The 15651-nt window shown below is 36.3% G+C and overlaps 1 protein-coding gene across 1 annotated transcript in view; it reads left to right on the top strand.

Moving 5' to 3' along the window:
* Positions 1-13553, top strand: part of LOC126416680 (sodium channel protein Nach-like) — a 126200-nt gene extending 112647 nt beyond the window's left edge. Inside the window, exons 9-11 of the mRNA XM_050084520.1 lie at positions 868-1030; positions 10451-10557; positions 11898-13553. Of these exons, the coding sequence (XP_049940477.1) occupies positions 868-1030; positions 10451-10557; positions 11898-12115 (488 nt within the window). The 3' untranslated portion in view covers positions 12116-13553. The remainder of the gene's footprint in view (positions 1-867; positions 1031-10450; positions 10558-11897) is intronic.
* The last annotated feature ends 2098 nt before the right edge of the window (positions 13554-15651 follow it).

The following is a 15651-nucleotide window of genomic DNA, read 5'->3' as shown; positions in this document are numbered from 1 at the left end:
ACTAGTCAGTACACTTAATTAATAACATTTGGTCATCATGATAGGATGAAATGTTTACTAAATCACTGAAGGTATTTAGAAAGAAATGTTCAATAGCTGATGTACTGAATGGCTACTGAAACTGAAATTCTTGTTTAAAAGTTTATTGTGGGAAATAATCAAAAACTGTGTGTCAGCAACTTCATATGTCCCCAGTTCATACTATTATACAGAAAATTTTGTGTTTATAGTTCCACAAATAATGAGTTTTCCATTAAATCACCACAGTTTATTACTATTCTATCTAACTGTTTGCTGAAACTTAAGATTAAATGTACTTATTTTTATGCTATTTCTATACGTATTCTTCTTCCATTATCTACTTTCACTACTTATTATATCTACAACGTAATTTGCAGTTCTCTACGTAGCTATAATTATTCAGATTCACTGTGTTCTCCATTTAATTCAGCAATTGCCTAAATTACATTACAGGGATTCCACATCAAATCCACTGGCAGTCTTTATGGCTATGAGAAAAATTTTGATATGAGTATTCTTTAGCATTATAAAAGCAATAAATTTAGCCTTACCCCTATTATATTCCAGTGCACATATTATCTGAATTCTGTTTGGTAATTTAAGTCTCATTAACAATTTCAGCATTAATTATCCAAACTTAAACAATCAGGTACTTAGGCTATGAGATGGATTAGTCAATTCTATAACTTATCATGTGATACGAAGAATGGAAGTTTTCTGTTTTCATAAATGTCTTCTGTGTATGAGATCTGAAAGATGCCTATAATTTTAAAACACAATTTTTAAAACTTCTAACCAATTTATTGGTTAGCTATTGTTAAATCATGTTTGTTCCTAACTTTACAGGAATTTTCACCAATCTCAAGCCACCCATATTTATTCCTGGCCTTGTTGATGGTCAAGATGGCATGAGTTGTGATTGTCATCCATCCTGCACGGACATCAACTACAGAACAGAACTATCTCAAGGCCAGTTCTTCAAGAGTGAATATGACAGGACACATTTCTTGTAATTTCTGCAAAATGTCTTGAATTAGTAGCTGATATGTGCATAAAAGAGACCTGGCTATTCCTGTACCTTAGATATGGTGAAAAGTTTTTGTTTGAATTCTTTTTTAACTGTAATGAGACAATTTAGTTTTGCAAAATGCTTAATTGACAGCTAGCTCAGTAGGTAAATGTCAACTTGAAAATGGAAATATTTAGGAAACATCCCTGACCCTGAGGTTCCTTTTGACAGTTGTATGGCAGTACCTTATGCAAGCAAAAGATATTGAGTAGTGGTGACTTCAATATTGGATACTGAACTGTACTGTAATTCATAACTGCCTTCCACGCACAACTGGCTGGGGCTGGTTGACTGGTGCTTTACTTACATTTATTGTTTCATTCCTCCTTTTCCTCATCTTGTAGCTCATCCATTTTTACCTGCACTGTTAACCTTGGTAGCAGTATCTCCATTAGAAGTGGCTGAAAAGTTGGTGCTGGGAATAATCTATAGTCAATGATGCAGACCACGTCAAAAACTGAAATTCAAACACATTATTTGCCCTTGGTTGGTAAATAAACTAATGTTTGTGGCCAATTCACATCTTATCTACTTTAATTATGCACAGATAAATGAGTAATCACATACTACACTCAGCGGACATCGTACAGTATTGTTCGGGTGCAGTAATCTAACCACAATGTAGTCAGTCACAATTGTTTCTGTGTGGCAAGTAAATAATTAACCCAGTCACTGTAATAGTCAGTCATTACACTGACTTTCCAAGCAAATAATCATACCAGAACAAATAAAATTTGCACAATCAGCATCAGTTTTGCAGACAACACTGTTCATTACATAACTCCACTGTTACTGTTGGTGATAATTATTACTGTAGTTTAAAAGAGTCAGTGAGAATAAATACATACTCACAGTTCAAGTAATAATTTGAAACAATGACTAAATTATTGAATAAACTCCTGGATGCAAAATGCGGTACATTTTCTTACTTGTAATCTGTACTAAATCAACTGCAGTACATTTCCTGTGCTGGCGGACATAGATGTAGCTCCATTGAAAACTCACCCCTAACTGAACTTCAGCTGTAGTAACATGGCTTGTACAATGCTCCTTTTATAAGTTTCAAATAATTAAAATTGAATTTTCAGAGATTATAATTAAAGATTTACATTCCTGAGTAAATGAATAGAGGATGGAGGTTTGTTTAAACATGAATTTTCAGATACAGTAATAATTTCTATCGAATTATACCAGTTGGTTTGTGCAGATATTTGATTCTACTTCAGTAACTAAGTCGTACCTAAGGATGTGAATCACTTTGAAATTAACTGAGTGCAGGTATTGCCAGTATATCTTTGGTGTGATTGTATGAATACTTAATTATAAGGTCTGCTCAAAAAGTTTCTGTCTGAAGACATTACTGCAGCTTATATGCAACAAGTTATGATTCCAATGTGAATATATATGTGCTGACATGTAGGCATGGGATCATTGTGATCCTGACGTTTTTTCAACATCCACATGGTATATGCAGAGATATGAACTATGGCGATGTTATTACCAAATGAATCCAAACAGGGATCAATATGTTGTTGTTCTTTTCATGGCTGCCAAAGAACAAACACTAGTAGACGTCCATTGGAGAATGAAGAATGTGTATATAACAGCATGTCCCTTGAAAACCAATATTGTGTAGTAGTGCACCAAGTTTCATGCTGATTATTATTCAGCACAAGACTCTGGTCGATCAGAGCTGCCAGCCTCATGCATTACAGACCAATGGCATTTGGTTTGTGGGGTGCTCAACTGTGCAGTCATCAGCACCCGTACAAAGTACCAATCTTTTCACAGTCCAATCGAGCGACTTTCATGAATGATGATGAAATGATGAGGATAATACAAACACCTAGTCTCCCAACGGAAAATCCCCAACATGGCTGGGAATTGAACCTCGGAGCCCATGCTCCAGAGGTAGCAACGCTAGCTGCCAGATCACGAGCTGTGGACATTACAGATCAACACAGGTGGGAGACACTAAACCACCACCTTATAATCCTGATCTCTCCAAGTGTGGTTATCACATCATCAATCCCTTAAAAGGGCCTTGATGAGTCAGTGATACGTGTCTGATGAGAATGTGCAGTAAGCAGTTACAGACTTCTTCATTCAGCGGGTCATGGTGTTTTACCAAACAGGAATCTTCAACCTGGTGCATCAGTGGGATAGTTGCTTAAATACTCATGGTGATTTTGCCTGACTGGTACATCAATTCTGGACTGTACAGCCTTCAAATGGAAACTTTTGATTGCGCCTTACATGTCTACAACTTTTTTGTCTACTTTTTCATGGTGACGGAATCTTCTAATGAAATTCCAATCATCGTCTTTCTCCTCCGAACGTGAAAATATTTTTTTGACACTGACCTGCATAGGGAGAAATGACCACCATGACAAAATAAGGGAAATCAGAGTTGTACAGAAAGATATAGGTGTTCGTTCTTTCCATGCTCTATACGAGATTGGAATAACAGAGAATTGTGAAGTTGGTTCCATGAACCCTCTGCCAGGCATTTAAATGTGACTTGCAGAGTATCGATGTAGATGTTGATGTACTTTATCACAAAGTCAGTAATTGCGCATATGTTTAAATATGGACAATGATAAGAAAACTCAAAATTACTGATATTTAATGATTAGTATGGTCTTCAGCTAAACTGATTAGCTTAATATACTCCTAACATAGAAAAAAACTAGTAGACAATAAAGATAAGTTGAATTAGTCCTGAGTCAATATTTGAGATTGTTTTGTAATGGAGAAATTTAATATAAATGATAATATTGAAGATACTAGAAAAAAGGTAATATTGTGGGAAGAAAAACATAAGAGATGGAAAGAATCCACATGCTTGGTTACAAAGTCGTTCTCTCTTCACTCTTTGTAGAATAAATATTCTAGTGTTTGAAGGCACATTAATTCAAAAGATTTGTCATAGCATCTTCATCTGCATGTAGATATGAACTCTGCAAACCACTGTGAAGTGCATGGCAGAGCATACACTTCACTGTATCACATGTCAGTGTCTTGTCCTGTTCCAATTGCATAACAAGTGTTGGGAGAATGACTGCTTAGTAATGTCTATATGAACTGTGATTAATCAAATCTTGCCTTCATGGTTGCTATGGAAGCAATACATTTGAGGCTGAAAAATATTTCTAGGTTCTTCACTTCATACTTGAAAATGAAAGTATGGAAAATAAGATAGACTTTTTGTTATAGTTCAGCAACATGTTATACATCTCAAGTGAAAAAAGCATCCCAAGCTGAGATTTTTGATCTGTTTGTGTATCACTGAACTAATTCATGCTTGTCATGTATGAGGTATTTATTTAATATGTGTTAATTAACTCCTGTTTCTGATGTGTGTGAATCATAGTCACTTGTTTACATAGCAAACTAGGAATTATTGTAAGCTTTAGAGTTTTGTTTGCTGTGAACTATTTATATGAATTTTCATTTCTTGGTTTTTCTGGGGTGATTTTTGAGCCCTGTTATAGTGTATTCATGTGAAGAGCAAATGCTTTGGTTTATTGGAAGGACATTTATTAAAATCAACCAAAGGGATTTGCAAGGCACCATATCTAATGTTTCACCATTCTGCTTACAGAGCATTGGAGAAATGCTCTGTAATAATGTGATGATCTGCTCCTTCCTAGTCAGATGTACTCGATCCACAAAAGTGGGCTCTCACTACCACCGTAACATATTAATTTCTGTAGCAAAATTTTATGTTTGCACAGTCAAATGCTGTTGAAAAGTCACAGGAAATACAGTTTTGATAATTTTGTTCTGAATACATACATAGTCTTTTTCATGGAACATTCCTTACAGTAGTCAGACGAAGAGACAATTAATGATTTCTTAGAAAAACAGATCATTGTTTCTCACCAACTTTTTCCGTTAAAGAGGTGAATGAACTTATGGCTATGAAAAAGGTCTGTAGTTATGTGTTACTTATTTATTCATATTTCCATAGATAGGTGATGATGATGAACAGTTCAGTCTATCAGCAAACAAGCAATGAATCATTAACAGTGTCAATATTAAGAGGAAAATGAAATGTAGTGTAATATCTGTGTGATGCGAGTATTTCATGTCTTTGTTATGTGTGTACAATTGAATCTTTGGGCAGTTGAACGGAGGGTACTCATCATTGTCACAAAACTGAAATAATGTGAATTTGCCCATTGTTTGTGTGTTCAATGAAAATGACAGCCAGTGTTGGTAATTACAAAATACAAGTGGTAAAACTGAAAGCACCTGAAGACTGGGCAAAGTGGAAGTGGCACGTGTCAGTGCTGTTGCCAGCATATGCACTTGAAGACATTGTAAATGGTATGTACAAATGTCCTGAATTGCCACACAGTGCAATGTGGAGAAAAAGGTGGCACATCAGCAGTGGTTGAAAGACAATGTGAAAGCAGCAAGTTTACCAGCAAGTGCAATAGGAAAATCCGTTGCTGAGCTCGTGTTATTATGCATTCATGCAAGTGAAATTTGGGACACGTTACATGCATGATTTGGATGAAGCAGAACACAGTGTCTGATCATATTGATAGAAGCATTTTTTGTGTTCAGCGTGACGCCAAAGAGGACATTAGCACACAAGTTGTAAAACTGCAGAAGCTTTTTGTGGATTTGAATGATGAACTGCATAAGCAGTTTTGTTTGAAAGAATTTTAAATGGTCAAATTCTCTCCACATTAGGCAAAAAATATGACAATTTCAAGGACCTGTGTGACACGATTCCATCTGAAAATCAAAGTGTGAACCTTTTGATTGAAAACCAGTGCACAATTGAATTGTGTGATCAAAGTATGATTGAATCAGCTGTGTTTGTTACACCTAGTTGCCCTAAAAAGAAAATTCAGCAAAACAAAAGTGATGGTATCACAAGTGAAAAATTGAAAAGAATACTGAATGTGCAAAACTAAGATTTCCTTTGTACAAATGTGGGCAGGTAGGTCACTGGGCACCAAAGTGTCCAACAAAAAAGACAGATAACATGGAAAAGCATGTTTCATTTTTGTTGCATGCTTTTAGGGCTCCCATTGAAAACTGTGTTGAAATAGACAGTTGGTATTGTGACAGTGGTGGCACAAATCACATCGCTGAAAATAAACAATAATTTGTATCATATACGAAATTCACCAACCCTGAAAAGATTTCTATTAGGAAAAGAGGTGTGAGCATGTTGGCTCATGGACTGGGAACTGTGAAAATTCAAATGCAGTTGAATAATGTCAGAAAAATTGGTGAATTGGAAGATATACATTGTTTCAGAAGTGAGTGGTCACTTGTTCTCTTCAAACCAGTTGTACAAAGAGGTTTTTGCACCAGACTTGATGACAAAAGTGTCGAAATTAAGGATAAAGTGACTGGGCAAACTATGATGAGTGGTCATGTCAGACATGGTCTCTATGTTCTTGACATATGTGTCACTAAACCAGTGCAGCTGGCTCAAGTGAATTTGGTGACATCGTCAGATATGCTGCAAGTTTACCATGAGAGATTTGGACATCAACACAAATGACATGTGAAATGCATCTTGAAGCAGGTGAACATCAATGTGGATGGATGTACAGAAGAATTCTGTGATGGATGTGCGCTCGGTAAAATACATAGACTGCTACTCAGGAACAGAATGAAGTGACCAATGGTTAAAGGTGAACAAATCCATGCTGACATAAATGGACCTATGTCTACAGAGTCTCTCAGAAAAGCTTGCTATTACGTATATTTCAAAGATGATTTTAGCAATTTCCATAAAATTTTCTTTCTCAAGCAGAAGAATGAAGTCAGCACAGTCCTGGAACAGTTCCTGAATGAAGCCAAGACAAATGGTCATGTTGTCAAACAGTTCAGGTGTGATGGCGGAAAAGAGTTCGATAACAATAAAGTCTCAAAATTTGCTGGCAAGCAGAGGCATAGAGCATTGCATCTCTTCACCTTACACACCACAGCAAAATGGTGTTGCGGAAAGACAAAACCACACTGTTGTGGAGTGTGTACATTCTATGTTGAACCCCAGTAAATTGCCAAAGGAACTGTGGGCAGAAGCATGCAATACTCTTGCATATTTTTTAAATCACACTGGGAAGTCCTCTACTGAAAACAAACCTCCTTGCAGATTGTGTTATAGATGACCAGTAAGCTTCCTGTATCATCTGAGAATCTTTGGAACCAGAGTTATGTGCATGTGACTAAGAATTTTCATTCAAAATTTGATGACAAAGCTGTGCTTGGACTTCTGGCGGGGTTAATAAATGAAGAGATGGCTTTAGGGTCTGGATTCCATCTCATAGAAAAGTTGTACTAAGTCATGATGTAAAATTCAAGCCTTAAGTTGTATGACATCTGCACACCAGTGGTGCTGAATTTGAAGTTGTTGGTGAAGACACTGTTCAACAGAGTCAGCCTAATCAGACTCCTAATGAGGAAAAGGAATCATAAGCTGTCACCCATGACAAGAGAATAGAAAGAGTAAGTAAAGTGTAAGAAGACTCGGAGACAACGTCAAGTTTCAGAGGAAGTAATAAAGAGAAAGAAGATTTGGATATGGTATCAAGTTCTGGAGGAAGCAAATTTTTGAGTGAGAGTTGAAGAAGCAAATGCGAGAGGAAGAAACCAGAATGGATAACCACTGGAGAGTGCATGTACACGGCTGGAACTCCCATCATCAGGGACAAGGATCCAAGCTCATGCACAGAAGTTTTGCAGTCTAGCAATAAAAATCAATGGCTTGAGCCCATTCATGAAGAATTAAAGTCCCTGAAAGAAAGTAATACTTGGATATTAGTCGAGTGTCCAAGTGGTGTACAGATTTTCCAAAATCGATGGGTCTTATGGAAGAAAACTGCAGAAAATTGGGAAGTTCGCTTCAAAGGTTGACTTGTGCTCAAAGAACATTTACAAAAACAAGGAATTGACTATGAAGAAATGTTCAGCACTGTCATGTGTTATGATACAGTTTGACCTCTGTTGGCAGTGGCAGCTGCAGAGAAATGGAAGCTCAAACAGTTTGATGTCAAAACAGCTTTTCCTAATTATGTACTCAAAGAATATGTATACATGGAACAACCTGAAGGTTTTGAAGATGGTATTGGGCATGTTTGTTTGCTGAAGAAAAGTCTGTATGTTCTCAAACAGGCACCACATCGCTAGAACAAACATTTCCTAGACTTCATAATGAAGGCTGGATTTAAAAACAGTGATGCTGGTCCGTGTCTCTTCTACCATCAGAGCAACAAGAACTGTCTGTATGTTGCAATCTGTGTTGATGATAGTTTAGTTGTGGGCAGCAACAGAACAGATATTGAAGAGTTCATGAAAATGTTGATGCTGGAGTTTCATACAACTAGAGAGTCTCTCAAGATCTTTTTGTGTATGAAGATACAGCAAAATGAAAACAGGTCAATAGCAGTGAACCAGGAAGACTACACAAAGGAAATTGTGAAAAGATTTAGAAAGGATGAGTCTAATGGAGTTTCTACTCCAATTGGATGTGAAGTAAATAATGTCAAAAAGAAGATCACAGCCAAAGTTCCATATCGAGAGACAGTGGGCTGTCTGATGTATTTGACTACAGTTTCAGATCCAGATCCAACACTTCAAGATTGGAATCAAGTAAAACAAATTTTTAGATACTTGAAGAGTACTGTGGACTGTGAAAGGATGTACAACTACAAAGAGAGGTTGAAAGTCTACAGTGATGCTGATTATGATGGTGACAAAGACACTAGACGTTCAACAACAGGTGTCATCACAACTATCAGTCATCGGGCTGTATCATGGACCAGTCAGTTACAAAAGACAAGTGTGGAAGCAGAAATAATATCAGCCAGTGATGGGGCAAATGAGCTAATCTGGTTAAAAGGCTATTGTATAAATTGATTGGAACTTCCAAACAAGTGAAACCTCCTACACTGGATGCTGACAATGCAAGTACAGTAAAACTGTCAAAAAATCAAATGTATCATCGAAAATCAAAGCACATAGAAATCTGTCACTTCTATGCCAGGAAAAGATTCTTGAATGGGGATCTTGAATTTGAACACATTGATGGGACCAACCAGTTAGCTGATCCACTAACCAAGCCACTGGAAAGGGTTTCATTCGAGATGCTGCATCAAAGAATTGGAGTGCAGAAGATTAAATCCATGTGGAATTCAGTATTCACTTTTTATTTTTCTTTGGAGGAAGTGTCAATATTAAAAGAAAAATGCAGTTTAGTGTAATATCTGTGTGACACGAGTTTTTCATATCTTTGTTATATGTGTACAATTGAATCTTTGGACTGTAGATCGGAGGGTACTCAGTAGAAGAAATGATTTTCAGTTACATGAACATTGTTGTAATCTCTTTCGTAGTTGTTAATTTGTAGCAAATACTTGTTTATGGTATTTTCTGTATCTTCTGACTTACAACTAATTTATCTACATGTGATTAGTTATGTTTCATTAACTTGATTAGGAACTGTTCCTTAAATCATGTAGCCAAGATTTCAATGTCACCTACAGCCAAAACTTTAAAAAACATCTGCTCCTTTGTCAACTGTAATAAATAGCTGCTGCTTGATCACTTTTTGGTGGCTTAATATTTGTTTGATTACACTGGTATTTTTCAAAGTAGATAGTTATCTGCACTGGTATCTGTAACAGTGGGGGTGTATCTGTATTACAAAATTTTCATGCAGCTTTACAGGGAACACTGCTTCATCAACCTCACAATTCACCATAATAAAATAAAATTGGAAGTCCATAATATCACATATTTTCCCAAATATTTTTTTTGTATTTTGTACAAATAATTTTAAATGAGCAATTTATACTAAATTATGGTGATACTGTCAGAATAAATAACAGTGAAACTTTCACAGATTAGACAGGAATGCCAATCAATGCAAAAACAAACCAATGCCATTTCACCTAGGGTGTTGTACCAAAACTTGTTTGGATGTTGATGCTGATAGCTTTTTGTGAAACAAACACTGCAGTTATGACTATGCTACTATCATAAAGGAGCAGGTTGCACTGAAGTATCAACCTGGTTCAGCGGTTGCACAGAAATGGGTGGAATAGCTGAGAGGTTTAGTTTTCAGCAGAAATATTAGGACTATACAAGATGATGAAGTAGTGTTCACTGTAAATCTGCATGAAAAGTTGTTGTGTACTGCAAACACACCCGCATTGTTATGGGTAACTATTTTCTTTGAAAAGTATCAGTGTAATCAAATAAATTTAACAGATGTCTTCTAAAAGAAAATAAATGCTACAAGAGGAGCAGTAGATCATTTAATGGTTTGCAATCAAAAATTAGCTTAAAAATGAAATACTAAAATAGAAATTATTTTTCTGTTTTCAGTCATGAAATCAACATAACAAATCATTCAATTCTGCATGTATACTTCAAGGATATATCATCCATTCGTTACAGAAGAGAAGTGGCCTACAGCTGGAATGATCTACTAGGTACAGAACCAGTACCACTTTTTCAAAGATACACTCACTTCCATAGTAAAACCTCTCTTAGATCCACAAACCATGAGACGTGGAAATGATGTGTGCATCTGAGGGTGCCCCGATAACACTGTGACACATGGCATGATGATGTGGATATGAAGTAGATCAGAAAACTGTGCATGGGTTAATGGTGCCTCTTGTTGTGTGAGATGTTCCATTTCCAGTGACATACAGGGTGTCAATATGTGGTGTGATGTGTCTGAATAGCAAAATAGCACAGCTCCCTTCCATTGCTAAACAAGTGTCCAATGAAGGTCATCAGTGGTACATGGTGCCATGCTGTGGCCCACAGTCCTATATTATCCTGTATAGTTTAGTCAATTGTGTGAGATGGTTATCCTAGAGCCTTGGTGTCCTCATGTTAAAGGTACTTATTCGTTAGCTCAGTCCTGTGAGATTGGGCTTCACCATCCACCGTATGTACTGAGATTTATATGTGACATGAAAAATACTTCCACTCAGTTGAGTGTCAGCTCTTTACACCCTAGCCATTGTAGTTTCCCATGAAACACTTACAGACAGATACATGTTCCTAAAATGATATTGTCCCAAATTAGAACACTGGCATGATGATAATGCCACAGGAAGTTTCCTTCTCATGAAATTTTATCCACAACAGTAAGATGCTCCCTAACACACAGTGTGCCCTGTCTATCACCCATCAATGATCCAACAATAAATAATATTATGGAAATATGTTTGCTGTGCCAATTATGCTTCACTACTATTTGAATGCAATCTGTAGGATGCTTACGAGATGTAGTCAACATATATCCTACATATGTACACACATTGGCCATTGCGGGACTGCTATTTCACTTCTTACTACTGTGATTTGTACGTCACATATTTCCACATTTTCATCAAATGTCAGCACATATAATATTTTTCACAAGTAAATGCTCCCTTACATGGGCGTGAGTGTGTTTAACCTTTTATTTGCATGGATTTGCCCCATTTAACATACATGTTTATAATTCTGCTACTTTGTCATTTAACTTTCCTTTTTTTTTTTTGTGTGTGTGTGTGTGTGTGTGTGTGTGTGTGTGTGTGTGTGTGTGTGTGTGTGTGGAAATAAAAAACATAAAACTTCAAGTCTTTGTATCAGTCAGTTACATAGAAATGTTGTCTTATGAAAGTTGCCAAAGAGTCTTCTCTGACTAAGTAAACTGGTTAATTGAAAAAGGAGTCGGCTTCTTTTTCATTTATTATTATTTTTAATTTTTCATTATTTTTATTTTTACATGCTACAGAAACACATCTGATTTTATTTATTCTCCATGTTCCAGCTGCATTTGGAGGAATTGTGGGTCTATGCCTGGGCTGTAGCCTCCTCAGCCTATTGGAGTTGCTTTACTTTTTCACTCTGAGGCCAGCATGCAAGCTGCTGAAAGGCAAAAGTGCAAACACTATTCAAGAAAAGATTTATCCCTTTTATATCAGACAGTCTCCGGATAATTTTGTTAAAAAGAAGCCGAAAGTTCTTGTTCACAACTGGTTGCCTTAAGATTAATGTAAGCTTTAGCTCTTATTCTGAAGACAGCATTCTCAATTGTTAACAGAATGGAAAAATACTTTTTATTTGTAAATGTAATGCTAAACAATTACATACTATGACTCTGTCTGTCAGATGTCAAAGTAGGCATGCGGAACTGAACATTTCCATTATAAATATGTCATAAAGCTGTTACTGTCATACCGACTATATGGCACTTTTAAAACAGTGTATCATTTCCATGTACACTGAAAGTAAAGCTGCAGCTGTAGTAGTATAAGAGAATAAATAGGTAAAAAAGAAATCTCATCATGAAGAGTCTGACACTTGCCTGTGTGCTCCTAATGTAATAGTGAGAGACTAAGTATATGGAAAATCACAAGAAGATGGAATGTCTGAACAGTATTTACATTCAGGAGCCCAAAGTCCAACATTTGCAATAAACACATTTAAAAGTAGAGAAAATATTCATAATGAATGACTTTCCTTGACACTAATCTTCATATCACTGAAATTCACATTCAAACCTGTCCATATTTTTGTAGTCCCCAATTTATATCACAACAATCATTTATTAACACTTCACTGAATAAACTGAAATGCAAAAATTAGGCATAATTCATAAGAGTATCTGCATTTTTGAGTTTTCTAGGACTACAATGAAAACAATCAAAATTAGCACTACATGAATTACAGCATTGCAAAATGCTTGCTGGCAAGGATGTGATCTTAAGATAGGACATCACTGTATTCAGATCTGAAACAGGCCCAATAATAACATGAACAGTCCAAATAATAATTGGTGTAGTGCAGAGTCATAATATTTCCGTGGGCTGTGGAGAGGAACACATTTGGACAGAATTGGTGTGAGCCTGCAACCGCTTGGCCCTGAAAGGCCCATATTATCTGCCACTCAAAAATGTTGTCTGCTCACTGCTCACAGAAATCTGACTGATATAGGTTTAATGAGCCACATCAGTGATATGGCATCATCCATCAATACCTCTGGTAGATTTACAATATACAGGATGAATCATAATTAATGGCATAAATGCACACAGTTGAAAGTACACAATACTAGAAGCAAAAAAGTCTCAGTAAACATAGAGTTGAAAATGCATACCTGAAGAGCTATGAGCAATTTTTCATCTCTGATACTGTGAAGCAAATCTCTTCTATTGCAAGCTCTTTGCTTTCCACATTTGGGGAAGTAGTAGTATAAACAAAAACAAGAAAATATCTCCAGCAAACATTTGCTCTAAAATGCATACCTTAAAAGTTACGAGCAATTGTTCATTAGAAGAGTTGCATTTCCAAGTATCGAAGATGAGGACATGCTCATAGCTCCTAAGGTATGCATTTCCAGCACATGTTTACTGGAGATTTTTTTATTGTTTTGGTCCACATTACCATCTCCCAAAATATGAAAAGCAAAGAGGTTGCAGTAGAAGAGATTTGCTTCTCAGTATCGATGACAAGATATCGTCGTAGATGAACATTTTCAACCCTATGTTTACTGAGACTTTTTTGCTTCTAGTATTGTGTTCCTTCAACTGCATGCATTTACACCATTAATTATCATATACCCTGTATACGTGGTGATAAAAATGTAAATTAGTTACAAACTATGGCGAGCACATGCTTTATTCAACATGTAAACACCACTACAGATATTTGGATTTAGATTATGACATGTTCTATATGCCTGCCGTTTTTGGCAATGACATGGCACTGATGAATAGTGAACTCCTGTGTGACCCACTGATGTGTCAAAACATCAGTGGTGATATAACCCCCTGAATGGCCAATCGAGGCCCACGTCAATGGCCTCTCGGTACCCCATAGCCATAAAGCAGTCCCCAAAGTGCTCCTCCAAGGCATCAAACTCTCTCTTGCTTTGATGGGGTTGAGCTCTGCCTCGCATGAACCACATCTTGTCGAAATCAAGGTCACTTTGGATAATGGGGATGAAATTATCTTCCAAAACCTTTACGTACCATTCAGTAGTCACCATGCCATCAAGGAATATCACACCAGTTATTCTGTGACTGGACATTATTGCATGACCAGACATTGCATACCAAATAGTCACCCATTGAGGGTGAAGAGACTTCTCAATTGCGAAATATGGATTCTCAGTCCAGTGTTGCTTATTGATGAACCCATCCAAACGAAAGTGGGCTTCATCGCTAAATCAAACCATACAGAGCTTACTACTTCCCACCATGCCCCATGACCAGCCATGCAGTTTGAATGTCATAATGCAAACCATTCAGAAGTTATGACCATTTCATTTCGCATACTACAATAATTGTCATCCTGTATAAAACGAAATGATAAGCAATAATACACTATCCCTTTCAAAACATTTTTTTGTGTAAAGATTTGTGACCAAAGAGTCAACGTTCATATTTGTGTTATCTGTAAAAGTCATAATACCACAACCCTTTGGGATCCTACATCCTTTTACCAGTCTTATCCCCACTCTCCCGAAGAGGGCATATGAATAATGTCAGTATCCAGCTTTGATGTTGTCTTTTATGGTTATCTGGATTCGAATTCACTGAAGATTTTCTATTGCAACAAATTAATAATTTGCACTAACTTACATTATTGTTTTGACATTGTTTACTTTGGGGCTCATCAATATGCAGAATGAAGAAAACATTTTAGGTTAATCACAATTCGTACATTATACAAACTTCAGGCACATGGTAGGAATAAAATTGCTATTGTAATTATGGAGTAATTAATGATTACAGTTCCAATATTTCTAGTCGTTGAAAGATAGCTATTTTTATGTTTTCAAACTAAAGAACAAATTGTATAAGTAATAGAAGTATGACATGATAATTTTTCAGTCAGAATTAAGCATACTCATGTTCTAATTGGTGTTAATTAATGGACTTTTTATTACGACTATATAGAAATGTAAAATTTTACTCATACAAATTTTAATTAATTGAATCTAGGCATTCCATTCAATAAAACTAATCCCTCTGTTCACCTGAAAATGATAGGATGATTGTCCTTTAAGTAAGTAAAATGATATATGCAAATTAATGAAATATATTGTTGCAATGATAAAACATGTAATTTATGGTCCTAATAGAAATAGATTCTTTCCTGTCTTTGTTTGAAATTATTCACTTTTATTTCATGTAAATGTCTATGTAATTTGAGAAGATGTATGTAAAAGTTTTAATTGTTAAGTATGTAAATTGAATTTATAAGACCTGCCAGGTTAGCTGAGAGCTCTAATGTAGTGCTTCCTGGACTCAGGTAGGTGTGTCATCCCCAAATCGAATCTGTCCAGTGGATTAATGATGAGGGCCAGTGCACCAGCCAGCCTGGATGTGGTTTTTAGGCGGTTTAACACATCCCACTCAATGAATCCCGGGCTAGTACACACGTCCCACTGCAATTACACACCTCACAGACATCTGAAATATGTTTGCACTATGTTATGGTTTACATTACACACACACACACACACACACACACACACACACACACACACACACACACATTGGGTGCAGTGTCTTAAT

Source organism: Schistocerca serialis, chromosome 1, assembly GCF_023864345.2.
Source record: "Schistocerca serialis cubense isolate TAMUIC-IGC-003099 chromosome 1, iqSchSeri2.2, whole genome shotgun sequence".
Classification (NCBI taxonomy): domain Eukaryota; kingdom Metazoa; phylum Arthropoda; class Insecta; order Orthoptera; family Acrididae; genus Schistocerca; species Schistocerca serialis.
Note: the sequence above shows the minus strand (reverse complement) of the source record. Positions and strands in the feature narration are given on the sequence as shown.